General features: G+C 36.9%; 1 protein-coding gene across 1 annotated transcript; it reads left to right on the top strand.

Annotated features, from left to right (window-relative positions):
- Positions 1–3,213: 3,213 nt before the first annotated feature.
- Positions 3,214–16,719, top strand: CLDN8 (claudin 8; the record flags this gene model as incomplete). Its single annotated transcript, XM_081326354.1, has 4 exons — positions 3,214–3,884; positions 9,969–10,179; positions 10,270–10,563; positions 16,081–16,719. 4 exons carry the CDS (start codon positions 3,214–3,216, stop codon positions 16,717–16,719), a joined length of 1,815 nt encoding a protein of 604 aa, XP_081182480.1.
- Between the last annotated feature and the right edge of the window lie 1,128 nt (positions 16,720–17,847).

Genomic DNA, 17,847 nt, shown 5'->3' with positions numbered 1-17,847 from the left:
TGGTTGTGGATCATTCTTGAAGCAGAAGGTATTTAAATTCTTAGTGAAAGAAATATATTTTCAATATCATTTAAGCATACGATAGCTTATTTTCCTGGGCTCCAAGATCACTGCAGACAGGGACTGCAGCCAAGAAATTAAAAGATGCTTGCTCCTGGGGAGGAAAGCCATGGCAAATCTAGACAGCACACTAAAAAGCAGAGACATCACCCTGTCAACAAAAGTGCGTATAGTCAAGGCTATGGTCTTCCCAGTTGCAATGTATGGCTGTGAAAGTTGGACCATAAAAAAGGCTGAGTGACAAAGAATTGAGGCCTTTGAACTATGGTGCTGGAGAAGACTCCTGTGAGTCCCTTGGACTGCAAGGCGATCAAACCAGTCAGTCCTAGAGGAGATCAACCCTGACTGCTCTTTAGAAGGCCAGATCCTAAAGCTAAAACTCAAATACTTTGGCCACCTAATGAAAAGGAAGGACTCACTGGAGAAGAGCCTAATGCTGGGAAAGATTGAGGGCAAGAGAAGAAGGGGACGACAGAGAATGAGGTGGCTGGATGGAGTCACTGAAGCAGTAGGCGTGAGCTTAAATGGACTCCAGAAGATAGTAGAGGACAGGAAGGCCTGGAGGAATGTTGTCCATGGGGTCACGATGGGTCGGACACAACTTTGCAGCTAACAACAACAAAGCTTATCAACATGTTTCTCTATCTGCAGAATTTTAAATATGCACACATGTACCATGAACAATATTCAGTTTAATTAACTACTAGGTAATTTACGTGTAGAATACTAATGTATCTGTGTCACATACATACAGACTTGAACATTTTAAACAGAGCTACATTTTAGTGCTTTATCTTATTTAGGACAGATTTATAAAAGAGAAGAGCTGTTTGGGGAATAGAAAATTGATTTCAGCTAGGAGGGAGTGATAACAGGGAAATCCCAGACACAATATTTTCAGATTTACATGCATTGACTTGATAATGAGTCAATATATTGGGAAAGAAACCAGACAAAGGAAGCAGCAAATTCAGGAGTGGAACCAACTGTAGTTAGAGTTACTAATTTAATTAGACATCACAGAATTTCAATCATGATGAATGTTCAGATTTTTAAATTTATAAACTCATATAGTACAGTTAGTCTATTCGTTTATTTACTAATTGTGAAATGCTACTAGACTTAGTCCTTGGATTATGAACTATCATTCTGCAACCGTCCAAAGTTATGAAGGTATTGAACGAAGAGGAATTATGACCGGTCTTTGAAGTTGTGACTATCACATTGTCCCTGTAATCATGTGATCACAATTTGGGCACTTGGCCACCAACTCACAATTATGGTGGTCGCAATGTCCCACAGTCAGGTGATTGGCATTTGTGACTTCTCTGCTGGCTTCCCATTAGCAAAGTCAATGGGAAAGCTGGCATGAGGTCATAAATCACTCCCACCATTTTTTCTCTTGCTTGGCTACAGCATCCACAATGCTGTCCAGATGCCATAGTGCTTGACTGTGGCACTCCTCCACTTGTCCTTGGCCAGCACCCACATGCTCACACATGCTCCATTGCACCTGCCAGTAGTTCCCACATACCTGCTCACACTCCATAGCACCTGCCTGTGGCACCTACACACCTTTCCACACTCCATAGTGCCTGCCACATCACCTGTGCACCTGCCATGCTACTTGCACACCCAACTGTACTCTATAGCAGGGGTCCCCAACTCCCAGTCCACGGAACCAGTCCCTGGTGCCCAAAAGGTTGGGGACCTCTGCCCTAGTCAGCTTACATAATCAATGGATTTAATTTTGCCTGGTGGGTTTATTTTGATTGGGAAAGTGCCTTGTGGAGTCTTTTGCCCTTTGCTCTGTGGACTAGCATTGTTGTGATCATGGCTGGACTTAATTGGGACAGTTCTGGGTTTTTTTGGGTAAAGTTTGTTGCTGGGGAATATTAATAAACTCACTAAAGTAGGAGTCCCCAACCCCCAGTCCATGAACCAGTACTGGGCTGTGGCATGCCAGCAACTGGTCCATGCAAACAAGCAAAGCACCATCTGCAGGCAGCACACAAAACCACACACTCTCCAGTCTGCAGAAAAACCTCTCTCCACAGAACCGGTCCCTGGTGCCCAAAAAGTTAGGGACCTCTGCTCTATAGCATCACCCTGTGGCACACTGTATCACCCATATAACTGCCTTTACTTCATAGCACCTGCCCATGCCACCAATCTGTCTATGCTTTGTAGAATCTGCACATGACACCTGCCTGCTGCAGCACCTGCCTGTGGCTCTCACCTGCAGTTCTAGCCTGCTGACTGCTTGTCTGGCATTCCTGCCGTTTCTCACGTCATGGTCATGTGGGGTCCTCACTTGTGGTCCTGGTGGTTATGATGGCAACCAGGTCTGCCATGATTGTCATTGCTAAGTGATGCAGTCACATGACTTTGTGCAATACAAGTCTAGGCCCAATTGCTTTCATATCCTGAAGACTACCTGTGATGAGGTTTTGCAAATCTTTGCTTTAATTTTTCATATGACATTTTACAAATCCAGTCACTGACATATTGTTTTCCGTTTGGGGTTAATTTGCCTTGGATTCATATTTAACCACTATGGTAGTTGCAGTATTTAAAACTTTTGTTTCACTGGTCAATACAGGAAAATAAAAGCTAACTTATATTTTCCATCAGAAGTCTAACTCTAAGATGATAAAAATGTCAATGCTATGTTAGAACATTCCAATAATATTTTTGGTTTCTAATTGGAGAGATTTTTTTTTAAAATGAATTGTTATATTAACACACTCTAATTTTATAGCATGATCTCATGATAAAAAGAGAAGAAAGTTTAAGGGAAAAAATATTTTCCTCAAAGGGTTAGGTGTGCCCTAAGAGGATTTTTGTGCACTTCGCAAGCCTTGTTATTTGTAACCTTTCACTTGCTTTGAAAGTTGTAAAACCTGACAGATAAGTTTATCCTTTCTGATCAATAAGGGCAGTGGTATGCTCAAAACAGCAAAGGGACAGCCAGCTCCTAATCAGTGCGGATCAGACTGAAATGGGTTTGAGTTAACAGAGTTTTTGTACCTGAGCACGAGATGTTTTGACAAGTTATTTTTTCAACGCAAGATCTGACTCAGTAAAGTAAAAGAAGATTCATCTAAAATACGGTGTCTCTGGAACAACATTCCACTGACTTGGGATATGGAAATGGCAGCAACTATTGCATTACAGTTTGTAGGACTGATCCTTGGAGGCATTGGCACTGTCGGGACCTTTGCCATCACTGGCATGCCCCAGTGGCGAGTGACGGCTTTCATTGAAAACAATGTGGTGGTCTTTGAGACAATTTGGGAAGGCCTCTGGATGAATTGCATAAGGCAAGCAAACATCAGGATGCAGTGCAAGGTCTATGACTCCCTCCTGGCTCTCTCGCCAGACCTGCAGGCTTCAAGAGGCTTGATGTGTGCGGCCTCAGCGCTGGCATTCCTCGCTTTTGCCGTGGCCGTTCTTGGCATGAAGTGTACCCAGTGCACAGGAAATGATGACCGCATCAAAGGCTATATTCTGCTGGCAGGCGGCATCTCCTTCATCCTGACTGGCATCGTGGTGCTCATCCCAGTGTGCTTTGTTGCCCATAACATTATCCGAGACTTCTACAATCCCCTTGTCACAGTAGCTCAGAAGCGAGAACTTGGAGAAGCTCTTTACATAGGCTGGGCTTCAGCTTTCTGTCTTGTGGCTGGAGGAGCAATTTTATGTTGTTTCTGCCGTTGCGATGAAAAAACCCGACGCTACCGATACTCATTGCCCTCACAACCGACCACCCACCGCAGCCACAATATTCAAAGAAGAGCTGGGAGTGCATATTCTAAAAGTCAGTATGTTTAGTTGTCTTGATCCAAGAGGAAGAAACTTTTACATCCAACATGAAATCTAATAAGGTGAGAAGAAGCTTTGGTTATGTAATGTACTCTGCATACTGGAATGCCACTTTATCATCTATGAACTCTAAAACAAAAGACAAAAAAATGTCTTTAGATATTTCAGTGTAGGAATGGAGCTTGAAGCCGGATCTTGTTTTCAATTTGTCCTTTTGTAATTAATCTCTATTAAGAAGCATTCCCATATTTATACTCTGTGACACATACAGATCTTCAGAGGGGTGGGAAGAACATTGTTGTCACTGGTAAACATTTAAGCCTTGCTGAGGTTTTTCATATTCAAAATGTTATGTCTAAAATATATCATATGATATATTATGAAGGTGGTGGGAAAAGACTGAAAATGTACAGTTTAAATCTATAAATGATTATTTGCATAAGTAGTCTTTTTTAATAAAATGTTCTTCAGTTGTCAGAAAGAATGAAACTATATGTTTGAAATAGTTGATATTCATTTTCTGTCAAAATGTTTCCTTAGTTTTGCCCAAAACCATTAATATTTTGTGTAAACGTAATGCTTTTCAAGTAATTAAAATTTATTTTTGTTATCATGTAAATTGTAATCTGATATTAATTTGATGTGCATTCTATTGCATTCTGCAGTTAAAGAATGTTGTTATTAAAAATATTGCACACTGCATCAGATAACAAGCTTTCTGTGATTTTTCCAATGGCTCTTTGGGTAAATCTAGTTTGTAATCAAAATGTGAAATATATAGTAACCATGGAAAGTATCTCATGTGACTGACCAATAGGTGGATTTTGAGGAGAAAAATGTCTCTGAGTAGCTAGTAGGATTTATTTTACGTTATATATTTTCTATCAGGGTGGGTTGCATATAGAGAGCACTTAAACTTTTATATTTGACAGGCCTAAAGGAAATGCAACCATTCATATTATAATGTGTTAAAATAGCTGCTGAGTACTTACAGATTTTAAAAGGCTAATAATGTCAATCACAGAGGTATATACATGCATTTTTCTTCTAGAAAAAAGAATGAGGTTCCTTTCATAGATTGCTTGAGCTGAAATATGGCAGGAAAGTGATTACAGCAATAGAACTAGGGTGGGGGACAAGTTGCCTATTCGGTATTATTTATTGTGTTGCAGATTGAAACTTTGCATAGTCACACAGCTTATAGTTAGTGAAGAACACACAAAATGCTCTTAAAATCAATAATAGGAAGAAGCTATGCAATCCAATTGCATTAACCGGGGTATGTATTTTACTGTTAAATATTGGATTTAGAATGTACTTTCAAATAATGCAAATGCAGTTTACATCAAGATGATTATTAGATCTGAGGGAAATTGCACAACTGGTCATTTGGAATAGAGTAGTCCTCACAATAGTTCATTTAGTGATGATTTGAAGTTACAGCAGCACTGAAAAAAGTGACATGATTATTTTTCACACTTACAACCTTTGCATCATCCCCATGCTCATATGATCAAAATTCAGATGCTTGGCAACTGACTCCTATTTATGACGGTTGCAGTGTCCCAGGGTCACGTGATCATCTTTTGCAACCTTCTGACAACCAAAGTCAGTGGTGGGATTCAGCTGGTTCGCACTACTTCGGCAGAACCGGTAGCTAGTCTTTTGTTGCCCAGGCCCAGAATGGACTTCCGGAAGCGGCATCCACACAGAGAACTGATTGTTCCCACCACTGAGCAAAGTCACTCAGGAACCGTGTTACTAAGCATGTTACTAACTTAACAGCTGCAGTGTTTCACTTAACAACTGTGACAAGGAAGGTCATACAATGGGACAAAAGCTCACTTAACAATTGTCTTGCTTGGCAACAGAAATTTAGAGCTCCGTTGTGGTCGTAAGTCGAGGATTATCTGTGGTCTTTTTCTATTAGTGTTGTTAAATGATGGCATTTTGAACATTGGAGATGTGAACTGGGGATAAAAAAGAGTAAACTTCCTTTGCAAACTTTCACTTCATTTGGCGCAGCAGAGTATCCCAGCCTTCCACAACTCAGAGGCTCCTATATATTGGGCTAAAGCCAATGCTTTTTTTTAAAAAAAAAAGGTGTCGGAACTCTCATCTTGGCGGGCGCAGGAGGTGGGGGGGCGTGCTGCTGCAGTCACAGGTTCGAAGGGTGTTGGCGGCGGGCTCCCCTCCCTGGGGCCGGAGCCAGTGCGGCTGGTGCTGTGGGAACAGCAGAGCCCACTCTATATGGCTGGGCTGTGCAATGCGGGCAGTGGAGGCGGTCCGGGTCAGGTGATGTTTTAATCTTATGATTTTAAAAATATATTTTTTCTATTGTAACTTTCCCCAAACCTCACCATGTGGATTGCATACAAATATTATATAATTGGTAAATAAAGGTAGAACATATGTTAATATATATCAAATAATAATATGCTTCCCTACAAAGTCAATTCTTGCTCAATGACAGACCAAGGAGTTAACTCGGAAAGGCAAGAGGAAAATCTAGAAGTGGTCTGTGCAGCTCTTCAACATCTTCATCAATGATTTGGATGAGGGGATAGATGGGGAACTCATCAAATTTGCAGACGACACCAAGCTGGCAGGAATAGCCAATACTCCAGAAGATAGGCTTAAGATACAGGAGGATCTGGACAGACTCAAACACTGGGCACTATCTAACAAAATGAAATTCAATTGTGAAAAAAGTAAGGTTCTGCATTTAGGCAGGAAAAATCAAATGCACAGGTATAGTATAGGTGGTACCTTGCTTGATAGTAGTAACTCTGAAAGGAATCTTGGAGTCCTAGTGGACAATCACTTAAATATGAGCCAGCAGTGTGCTGCAGCTGCCAAAAAAGCCAACACAGTGCTAGGCTGCATTAACAGAGGGATAGAATCAAGATCGCGTGAAGTACTAATACCACTTTACAATGCCTTGGTAAGGCCACACCTGGAATATTGCATCCAGTTTTGGTCACCACGATGTAAAAAAGATGTCGAGACTCTAGAAAGAGTACAAAGAAAAGCAACAAAGATGATTGTGGACTGAAGGCTAAAACATATAGGGAATTGGGTATGTGTAGTTTAATGAAGAGAAGGGTGAGGGGTGACATGATAGCAGTGTTCCAATATCTCAGGGGCTGCCACAAAGAAGAGGGAGTCAAGCTGTTCTCCAAAGCATCTGAAAGCAGGACAAGAAGCAACGGATGGAAACTAGTCAAGGAGAGAAGCAACCTAGAACTAAGGAGAAATTTCCTGACAGTTAGAACAACTAACCAGTGGAACAACCTGCCTCCAGAAGTGGTGAATGCTCCAACACTGGAAGTTTTTAAGAAGAGACTGGACAGCCATTCGTCTGAAATGGTATAGGGTTTCCTGCCTGAGCAGGGGGTTGGACTAGATGACCTCCAAGGTCCCTTCCAACTACTTCTTCTTCTTCTTCTTCTTCTTCTTCTTCTTCTTCTTCTTCTTCTTCTTCTTCTTCTTCTTCTTCTTCTTCTTCTTCTTCTTCTTCTTCTTCTTCTTATTCTTATTCTTATTATTATTATTATTATTATTATTATTATCTTGTAGAAAGGAAAGGCCCACACTGATAAATTAAAAATCTTTGTGGTCTGCAAAGGAATGCTGGTGGGCTAATAAATGATTTGGTGACTAGAGGAGCATCTACAGTGTTGGAGCTTGTGGTCATGGTAAGCCATGGAGGCACTAGACAACATGACTTTCAGGGCAGTGGTGGTGATTTTATTACTTTTAAAAAAAAGTCTGTGCTCTGTCCAAGGGTGCTTGGTAGGCTGCATGTACAGGCCTGGTCTAGAATTTATTTTGGAGCATTCAACTATCTAGAGCAGGCATGTCAAACTCATTTGGTTTGAGGCAACTTTTTATAAAAGAATTGCCATTAATTTGTTTTAATAAAATAATTTAAATCAATTTTTCACTTGATTTCAAATTAAGTGAATGAGATTTTTTTAGTACAATTGCCAAATGCAATAAACTGGTTTTAGGTATATGTTACTGGAAGGAAAAAGCAATCCCTGTTGCGTTACTGATCCCAGAGAAACATTTGCATGTATGCAGGTATCCTTAGGGTGCCATAGTTATGGATGAGAAATATTGGTTGCAAAGTTGGCATTTCTGGATGTAATACAGATATTTTGGGATTATTTTTGTTTCTTTGCATGTTTGATATTTTTAAAAAGGCATATTCATTTTTCATTTCATTTATTATATTTGTATACCGCCCTTCTCCTGAAGGACTCAGGGCGGTGAACAGGGCACATAAAAAATACAGAATACAAAAATTAAAAAAGAATTAAATAAGAGCCCGAGCTAAAAACAGTAGAATAATATAAAAATCCCCAATAAAAACCCCAGCACATCCCCCATCAGCCCAGGCCGGCTTGCTCAAATAGGTAGGTCTTCAGACTGCATCGGAAGGAGCGAAGGTCAGGTGCTACTGACTACGCTTATGCACATATGTAACATGATCACTGCTTGTCCAAAATTTTACTATACAGATAATACCCCCAGTCGAACAATCACAACAGAGATATATTGTGGAATGGAGAAGATGGATCGAATATATTCAGAATAAATATGGGACTAAAAACTTTCATTTAGCATTTGAATAAGTAGTGGTTTTATACGATGTATTATTAGTTATTAGTTATTTGTTAGTAATATAGTTATGTTTGTGGAGAGTTAAAGTGCGATAGAATTTACGGTAATATTTTATTTTTGTTGTTAGCATATTTTAGCTTAAGTTTGTAAGTTTATACCCTGTATTCAGCTCTGGGAAGTCAGGGAGGGGGGAGGGTAGGGGAGGGGAGGGTTGGGGGGAGGGAGGGAGTATGTTTTTTAAAAAAAGTATTGTAAAACTTTTCAATAAAAAAAATACCCCCAGAAATTATTTTAGCCTTTTTAATAAATGTTGTTATTGATGTTAAGCTCACCAGGGAAAACATCATATATTGTTATGTATATACTAGGTTAATTATTTAAAGACTGAAGTGCAACATAACTAGACTCTAAATAATCTATTTTTCAAAACACACAACAGTCCAAACAGTAAAAGTAAAGTCCAAATTAAGAATATTTCATTCTTAAGAATTGTTTAGATTCAAAATAGTTTTCAAGAGTGTACAAAAGATACTATTTTTTTCTAGAATCAGCTAAATTAGACATATTACATTGAGAAAAATGTTTCTCATTTCTTTCCTGTTACCTTTGATTTCATTGCAGAGATGTTAACATAAGAAATAGATTATTTTGTTATCTAATTTTACCTTCCAAAAGACAGAAGCAGATGAAAAATGTGAGGTTCTTTCCTGTTGGTTTTTCTGAATTAGCTGTTTTAGATTCTAAATGTTTAGTTCCTAAAAATGTAATCCTGGGACTTCCTGTTTCGAAGCGTCCAGGAAAGTTGGAAAAGTCAGTGCTCGGCATTCCAGCTTGATTTTTTCTTCGTCTAACGACCCTTAAAGGGTCAAAAGTTGCCTTGGAGAGGCAATGAAGTAGGAGGGGCCTTCAGGAGCTCAGATCAGGGGGCACCTGATCAGAACGAACTGTAAGAACCTCTGCAAAATGAAGATAAAAGGCTGTTTTTTATCGTCAGCCATAAATGCCCCCAGTGGGAAGCAGAAATCACAAATCAGAGAAACTCCGACAGCGTGTTGAACCTGGGTGAGCAGACTGTTTCCTTTCCTTCTCTCAGAAGATTATTAATGTTGAATCCCTGATGATAAGAGCTGGATGGCAAAGACCCCCAGAAGATTTATGAGCGGCGGGTAATTATTTGGGGTGGAATCAGATTTTCTGTTTAAAAATATCGGACTTGGACATTGATAAATAAGCTAAGGAGGACATCTAGTGGTGAAAAAAAAGAAAAATGGAATTTCTGTAATATTCTTTGTTGATAGAAACGTGACCTTGGGAAGAACAGCTGCAGTAAGATAAGGCTGCTTTGTTATGAGACTGAGTTTCAAAGCTACTTTTATTGAAATGGAATAGTCTAAACAGACACTGTTTTTGCTATAGACTGTAAACCTCAAAATGACTTCATCTAATATTACCAGACTTACGAAAAAAACCTCCTCTGCACCCTCTGTTGGCAAATCCAGCCCTACAACACAGGGATCTATTGAGGCCATGTTACAAAGGGAAAAGACCACAGTTCAAAGTGAGACACAGACTTCATTAAAATGTATTCAGGATCTTATCTTGAAAAATCAAGAGACTGTGGAAAAACATTGCTTGGAGACACAAGGGAATCATAGAATTACGCAGGCAACATTGGAGAAGTTAAATGAAAAAATGATGGCTATAAAGGAGAAACTTGAATCTCAAAATCAAATGATATTACAAAATCAACAGAAGATATATAAGATTGAAGAAAAACCAGGTGAAAATGACAAAAAGATAGAATTTTTACTACAAGAAAATGAAAAGTTGGACAATGAAATTAAAATTTTGGAAATGGCAAATGCGGAACATTATTTGAGATTCCAAAATATTCCTGAAGATAAAGCAGAAAATATAGAAGAGGTGATTATTGATATCCTGGAGGAGGCTCTTAAAACAGACCGATCGGAAATTTATCTTGAGTTAGATGGGGTTTTTCGCTTCAATTCAAGTTATGCAAGAAGAAATAAATTACCAAGAGAAGTACATGTACGTATTGCAAGGAAGTCAACAAGAGATGAAGTATTGCAGAAAGTAAGAGATGAACCAATACAATATAAAAACAAAGAAATTGTTGGTCTTGAAACAGATACCTAAAAGAATTAGAGATTCATGAAGACAGTACCATTTTCTGACTACGAAACTTATAGCTAAGGGTATAAATTTCAGATGGCTGACACCAGAAGGCATTTTAATAAACTGGAACAATACAAGATACAGACTCGATTCAATTTGGAAAGCAGAAGATTTTGAAGAGAAGAATAGGTCAATTTTGGAGGAAGAAGAGGCCAAGAGGAAAGTAAGGAACAGAAACAAGTAGAGGAAGAGCAGATCCAAGGAGCAACCACATCAACAAAAGAACAGGAAGAGGAAGATCTTCAAAAGTGGAGAGATGAAAGACCTGCTAAAGAACAAAGATCTACCAGATCGGTCAGACCAAAATATAAGTAATGGAAATGGATAAAGAAAGTGGAATTTTTTCAGTAAATATAAATGGACTGAATTCTCCAATTAAAAGAAACAAGATTTTTAGGAAATTATGGAAACTAAATTTGGATATAATTTGTTTACAAGAAACACACATAAAAGCACAACATCATAAACTGTTGGAATATCCAAAAATTGGAAAACTTTATTATGCATTGGCACAACAAAAAAAGGAGTAGCTCTATATATTAAAGAGACAATAAATTCGAAAATGGTATACTCAGATGAAGAAGGAAGAATATTAATGGTGGAGATCTATCTGCATCAAAAACAAATATTATTAGTGGCAATATATGCACCGAATAACAATCAGGATAAACTTTCTAAAAATTTACATAGAAAAATAGTAGAAATGGAATATCAAAATGTTTGTTTACTAGGAGACTTTAATGCAATAACAGATGGAAAAATTGACTATAAAAGTAACAAAACAAAGAAAAATGGTAGAGGAAAACTACCTAAGACGTTTTTTGATATGGTGGAGGAAATTGGAATTCAAGATGTCTGGAGGGAAATAAACCCACAAAAATTACAATATACTTTTTACTCAAATAGCCAGACATCTTGGTCAAGAATTGATATGATTTGGATGACTGCAGATTTGAGAATGAATGTGCAGGACATTGAAATAGAAATAGGTATATGGGCAGAACATAACCCCTTGAAAATGACCTGGAAAGAAATACAAAAAAGATCAAGATGGACTTTAAATTGTTCTATATTAAAAGAAAAAGAATTTATAGAACTAACAAAAAAAGAGATGGAATTTTTCTTTAAAGAAAATAAAAAAGAAGATACTAAGACACAAAACTTATGGGACACTGCTAAAGCATATTTTAGAGGTATAGCAATATCGTATATGGCAAAGAAAAAACAAACAGAGAAAACAGCAATATATATCACTAAGAGAAGAATTTGGAAGATTAGAATTAGAACTGCAAAAGAATCCTCAAAAAAAGACTTTAAAAAGAGATATGGAAATGATAAAACACAAATTAAATTTGTTAGATTCAGAAAAAGTGGCAGAACAGATAAAAGAGTGAAGCAAATTTTTTTTGAAAATGCTAATAAACCGGGAAGATGGTTAGCTTATAAACTTAAAAAACAGAAAGAAAAAAAATGATACACAATCTGCTGGACTGGGAAGGTTATTTAGAATATAAAAATGAAGAAATTAAAAAGATAGTTAAAGAATTTTATAAAGACTTATATGACAAGAGGGAGATTCCAACAGAGAAAATTGTAAAATACTTAGAAAACAGTAACCTTTCGAAGATTCCAGAGACATTTAAAAATATATTAGATGAAGGAGTTACAATGATGGAAATAACAGAGGCTATAAAAAGACAAAAAAATGGTAAAGCTCCTGGTCCAGATGGACTCCCAGCAGAATTATACAAAAGTTTGCAAGAGATATTAAGCAATCCGTTGAAAGATGTTTGTAATGGACTTTTAATAGAAGCTAAAATGCCAGCGACGTGGATTGAAGCAAACATTTCTTTAATACCAAAAGACGACTCAGATCTGACTCAGATCAAGAATTACAGACCAATCTTACTACTTAATGTGGATTATAAAATTTTTACCTCAATAATGGCGGAGAGATTGAAAAGATATTTGGTTGAATTTATACATCCAGAATGGTTTTTTTTAGCAAAGAGACAAATTAAAAGTAACTTAAGAATGATAATAGACATACTGGAATATTACGAATTACATCCAGGGAAACAAATGGCATTAGTATTTTTAGATGCTCAAAAGGCATTTGATAATCTCTCTTGGCAGTTTTTAATTTATCAATTACAAGTAATGGATTTGGGTCAGAATTTTATAAATATGGTAAAAACAATATATAGTAAACAAAGTGCCAAAGTGATTGTGAACGGAGATTGTACTGAAAGCTTTGAAATAAGGAAAGGCACAAGGCAAGGATGTCCTCTATCCCCTCTGCTATTCATTTTCACTTTGGAAGTCTTAAATTGAAATATAAGACAAGATATAGAAATTAGAGGTTTGGAGTTAAAAGGTGAAATATATAAATTACAGGCATTTGCTGATGATTTGGTATTTATTTTGGAAGATCCCTTGAAGATGATTCCAAAATTGTGGGAAAAATTGGAACAATATGGTGAAGTAGCGGGATTAAAAATTAATAAAGAAAAAACTAAAATAATATTGAAAAATGTAACGGATAAGCAAAAAAATCGAATATCAGAGGTGGTAGAGGTACAGATAGTGAAAAAGGTAAAATACTTGGGTATATATTTATCAGCTAAATGCTCAACATTAAAAGAAGACAACTATATAAGACTATTGAAACAAATAAAGTTAGACCTGGAAAAATGGAAGAATTTAAAACTGTCTTTACTAGGAAGGATAGCTACAATTAAAATGAATGTATTGCCTAAGATTTTATTCTTGTTCCAGACAATTCCGATAAAACTTGGGGGACTTTTCTTTAAAGTGTTGGACTCCTTAGTTCTGAAGTTTATATGGCAGGGAAAAAAAGCTAGAATAAAAAAGAAAACTTTGCATGATACAAAGAAAATGGGGGTTTTGGTTTACCTGAGTGGACTTTGTATTATCAAGCATCTGTACTGACATGGGTGAAAGAATGGATAATGCTTAGGAATAAAAGGTTGTTATGTTTGGAGGGACACGATTTACAGTTGGGATGGCACGCGTTTCTATGGTATGGGAAAAACAAAATTCATAGATATTTTCAAAATCATTGTATTAGAAATGCTTTGATAACTGTATGAGAAAAAATCAAAATGAAAATATATGTAAAAATTCCAGGGTAGTTATCAACAATTGAAGCTTTTTCAAACGTAAATTTGTTAGATTTTGAAAAAACGTGGACATACAAAGATATTTTAAATATTGTTGGAACATTAAAATCGAAGCAAGAATTGGAACATCAGGGTATCAACATGTCATGGTGGGTACATTTACAAATACAAAATAGATATGAAAAAGACATGAAAATGTTTGAATTTTATAAAGAACAAAATGTGTTTGATAAGATATTATTAACTTCTGATGAGAAACTAATTAAAAAGTTGTATAATTTTTTGTTAACTTTAGAGATGGTACATGAACAAATTAAAGGGTCAATGACAAGATGGGCGGAGAACTTTGGTTATAATATAGAATTAGAAGAATGGCAAAAATTATGGGAGAGAAATTATAAATTGACAATGTCAACTGCATACAAAGAGAATTTGTATAAAATGTTTTATAGATGGCATTTACCTCCAGCTAGATTAGCGGTTTTGTCGTGACGCATCCGGCCCATGGGCCGGCAGTTTGACACCCCTGGTCTAGAATAATCAGCTTTCCCTAGGGCTTTTGGAACTGCAAGACCATGGCCCATTCAATCATAGAACTGTTGGTTTTACTGAAGGAAGTAGTAGGTTTAGTTCACCTGTAGTTGATAACATGTTTTAGCAACTAATAGGAGACCTACCTTTTTCAGATGACACACAGATGTTGTCAGTGTATAATAGGATTGATCTAGATGGATCAAGCCTAACTGAATAACAGGTAACTTCTTACACTGACTACACCAGTACAGCTTGAGTTTATTGTAACTATACAACATGAGTAAAATTTTAAATAATCAAGTTTACACTTTGACAGCCTGAGAATTAGAATTCTTAACTGGTACTGGCTCACTTTAATTACTTTTCAGATTTGATGAAATATGCAAATCAATAGTAATATAACTCTTATGTTGATGAAGGTAAACTAATTGTCAGGGAACAATATTTAATCAGAGAAGTTGGTAACCCTGATTTCCAAACAAACAAATCAGACTTACAAATTTCTGGTAAGCAAAAGACTTTGGGGGAAAGAACCTTTCACTTCAGCCATACTTTTTTGTTTGTGATATGTTGCCTGGAAGTATATCTGACTCCCTATATAGATTGAAAAACAAAAGGAGAAGATGTGGGTAGAGGCTGCCATGATATTGTAATGCTAAAAGAATAAAACAAGTTTACTGCAAATATTTCCATAATCGCTGAGCTTTAACTTCCAATAAATGATCTCAGGTTGTCAAAGCATTACAAGGACTTTATAGACATTTGGATGCATAAGACTTCACCAGTGTTTCAGTTCATTAACTTCAGGATCTATTTATCTTGTTTTTGCTTATCTGTGTTAAAAGAACTGCTTAAGCAATGTAATTCATTGATTTGGAGAATTATCAGGGCATAGCTTGAAAAAGACATTCTGCACACTATTTTTTACTAATTATAAATTCATTACTAATTTCATAACTAATGAATGAAAACAGGGACCCTTGATGTGTCTACATAAATCAGTGGTTCCCGACCTATTCTATACCCTGTACCCTTATAACGCTTCTGATATATTCTTGCACCTCTTACAAAAGTTTGAAATAATGGCAACAAATTATGCATATACACTATAATTTTGAAAACCCAAGTTTTCGCACCCTCTGGAATATCATCTCACACCCCTGGTTGGGAACCCCTGACATAAATAAGTCACATTCAACTATTTCTTGAAACATTGTCAAATTTCCTAAACCCAGCCTTTGATTTTTGTCATCAACTCGACAATATATTTTAGCAGACAGAACAACCAAGTTCATTTTGCCCATTGTATTTTGACACTGATGCAATCATTATAGTTGTAGAATAATTATCAGCACTATAGTTAGAACCAAATCATTTAATTATAGTCTTGTAGAAACATTGAAATTCAAAAAAGCATCAGCGTCAGGTATAAGTTAGACTCACCCTTCCCAAGGATATGATTTGCTACCCAGGTATTAAGTCTTGCTTTTCTAGACTCATGGAAAAGATATATAGCAGTTTCCTCCGAGTAGTCAGATGTGATCTGAACTCTTCACTGGTGTAGATGGAGACGATCTTAAATTCATCTGATCCAGGAGGAAATCATGAATACATTGCCATCTTTTCAGAGGAATGAAGATCTTCTTTAGAAAGAATATTCTGTCTGTTGCTTTTCTGGGTGCAATTTTCTGAGATGGCTTTTTGTCCAGTACAAATGATGGCTTGGCTGCTTGGGATCATTGGCATGTTTGGAACAGTTATTGTCACTCTGATGCCACAGTGGAAAGTATCAGCCTTTACAGGAAACAACATCATAGTCTTTGAGACTATTTGGGAAGGCTTGTGGATGGTATGTGTCAGTCACATCAAGAATTATCAGTGCGAATTCTACAGATCCGTTCTGGCCCTTCCACCTATGTTGGACGCTGCCAGAGGATTAATGTGCACGGCTTGTGCACTGTCAATTATTGCTTGTCTGACTGCTTTTGCTGGCATGAAATGCATTCGAAGTCCAGGCAATAATGAACAAGTCAAAAGAAACATTTTATTCACGTCTGGAGTAAGCTTTTTCCTAGCTGGGGTTTTTGTGCTGATTCCTGTTTCCTGTATTGCCAACAATATCATTGAGGATTTTTATAATCCAGAGATCCAAGCTGCTCGGAAACGTGAATTGGGAGCCGCTCTCTATTTAGGCTGGATCTCAGGCGCGTTTCTAATCTGTGGAGGTGGCATGTTTTGTGGCTTCTGCTGCTGTCCTGAAGAACCTGAAATATATCAGCATTCAGCACCATGCAGCCAAATCAAGCCTGAGGCAGTGCGTTCCTATGTATGATTCCTTCAGGTCTGCATCCTGAACTTGTCTGGGACAAAGAAATGAATGTTTGGATTCTAACTTTAAATCCAGGACAATACAGTTTTATAGATCCCGTCAATGCCACTGATTTGTAGAAGCAGATTTTCATCTAGGAACATGCTCTTTGGGCAGATAACATTCTTTACTTAGCAATGCAACATGTAACGCTATGAAGACATTCATTGTATTTGCTGCAAAACTGTCAGACTATGTCCATGAGGTATTGTGTTTTCAGGGAAAGAAAATTAGATTAAATCTGTTTTCTCCTGCTTTCTCTTGATTAGGATGAATGTTCATTCCTAATATTTTGACGTGAAATGCATGCTTATATACAGATAGTGGAAAATATATATACACACACCCATATATACAAATTTCAGTTACATTGAAGCATTTGTGCTGTCACATTTTGAAGACTGAAAGCTTGCAGATGAATTTTTAATCTGCTGAAATGTCCTTCCTTATATTCTTGCTGAATTTTGAAGGGGAAAAAATCTACTATATTATAGTTAATAGCTATTTTCTTTAGTTTTTCTTTTAAATTTGTCAATCTGAAAAATAAAAAGTTTATCAAGCCCTAATTTAGCTTCTTTTTTTTAACCTAACAATCCCTAGAGCTGTGGATTTTAGCTCCCAGGTATATGAAGCTAACGTAGTCATTGCTAAGAATTATGGTTGTTGATGCAGCTAAAATGACCAAGGTTAGGGAAAATTGGCTTAATGGGTCACAATATTTTGCTGATATTTCTGTTTGACGGGTCATGATTAGTTCAAAAAACACAGGAGGGAAAGTAGATTAGTGTATATGGATGGCCAGTACAACTTTAACAGAGGGAACAATTCCAGAGCAAGTGTATTAAAGGCATGCATTAATTTTAAAATATGACAAAACTTGGTAAATGGGAAAAAGACATTAAAAGTGTCTTTTAGTTGTAAGATATTTGATTTTGTATGTTATGCCTGATTATGCTTCTTTTCTAAGTTCTATTTGCTAAATGACACCTCTTACATAAAAATATGAGTAAAGGCCCTGGGATCTGATGAATAAACAACCTTTGAGTTTATAACAAAGGGCAATTTTGGGTGCAGTGTAAATTATTGGATTTT

Source organism: Vipera berus (genome assembly GCF_964194415.1).
Source record: "Vipera berus genome assembly, chromosome: 4".
NCBI lineage: Eukaryota > Metazoa > Chordata > Lepidosauria > Squamata > Viperidae > Vipera > Vipera berus.
The sequence above is the reverse complement of the archived record's forward strand: the minus strand, read 5'-3'. Positions and strand labels throughout refer to the sequence as shown.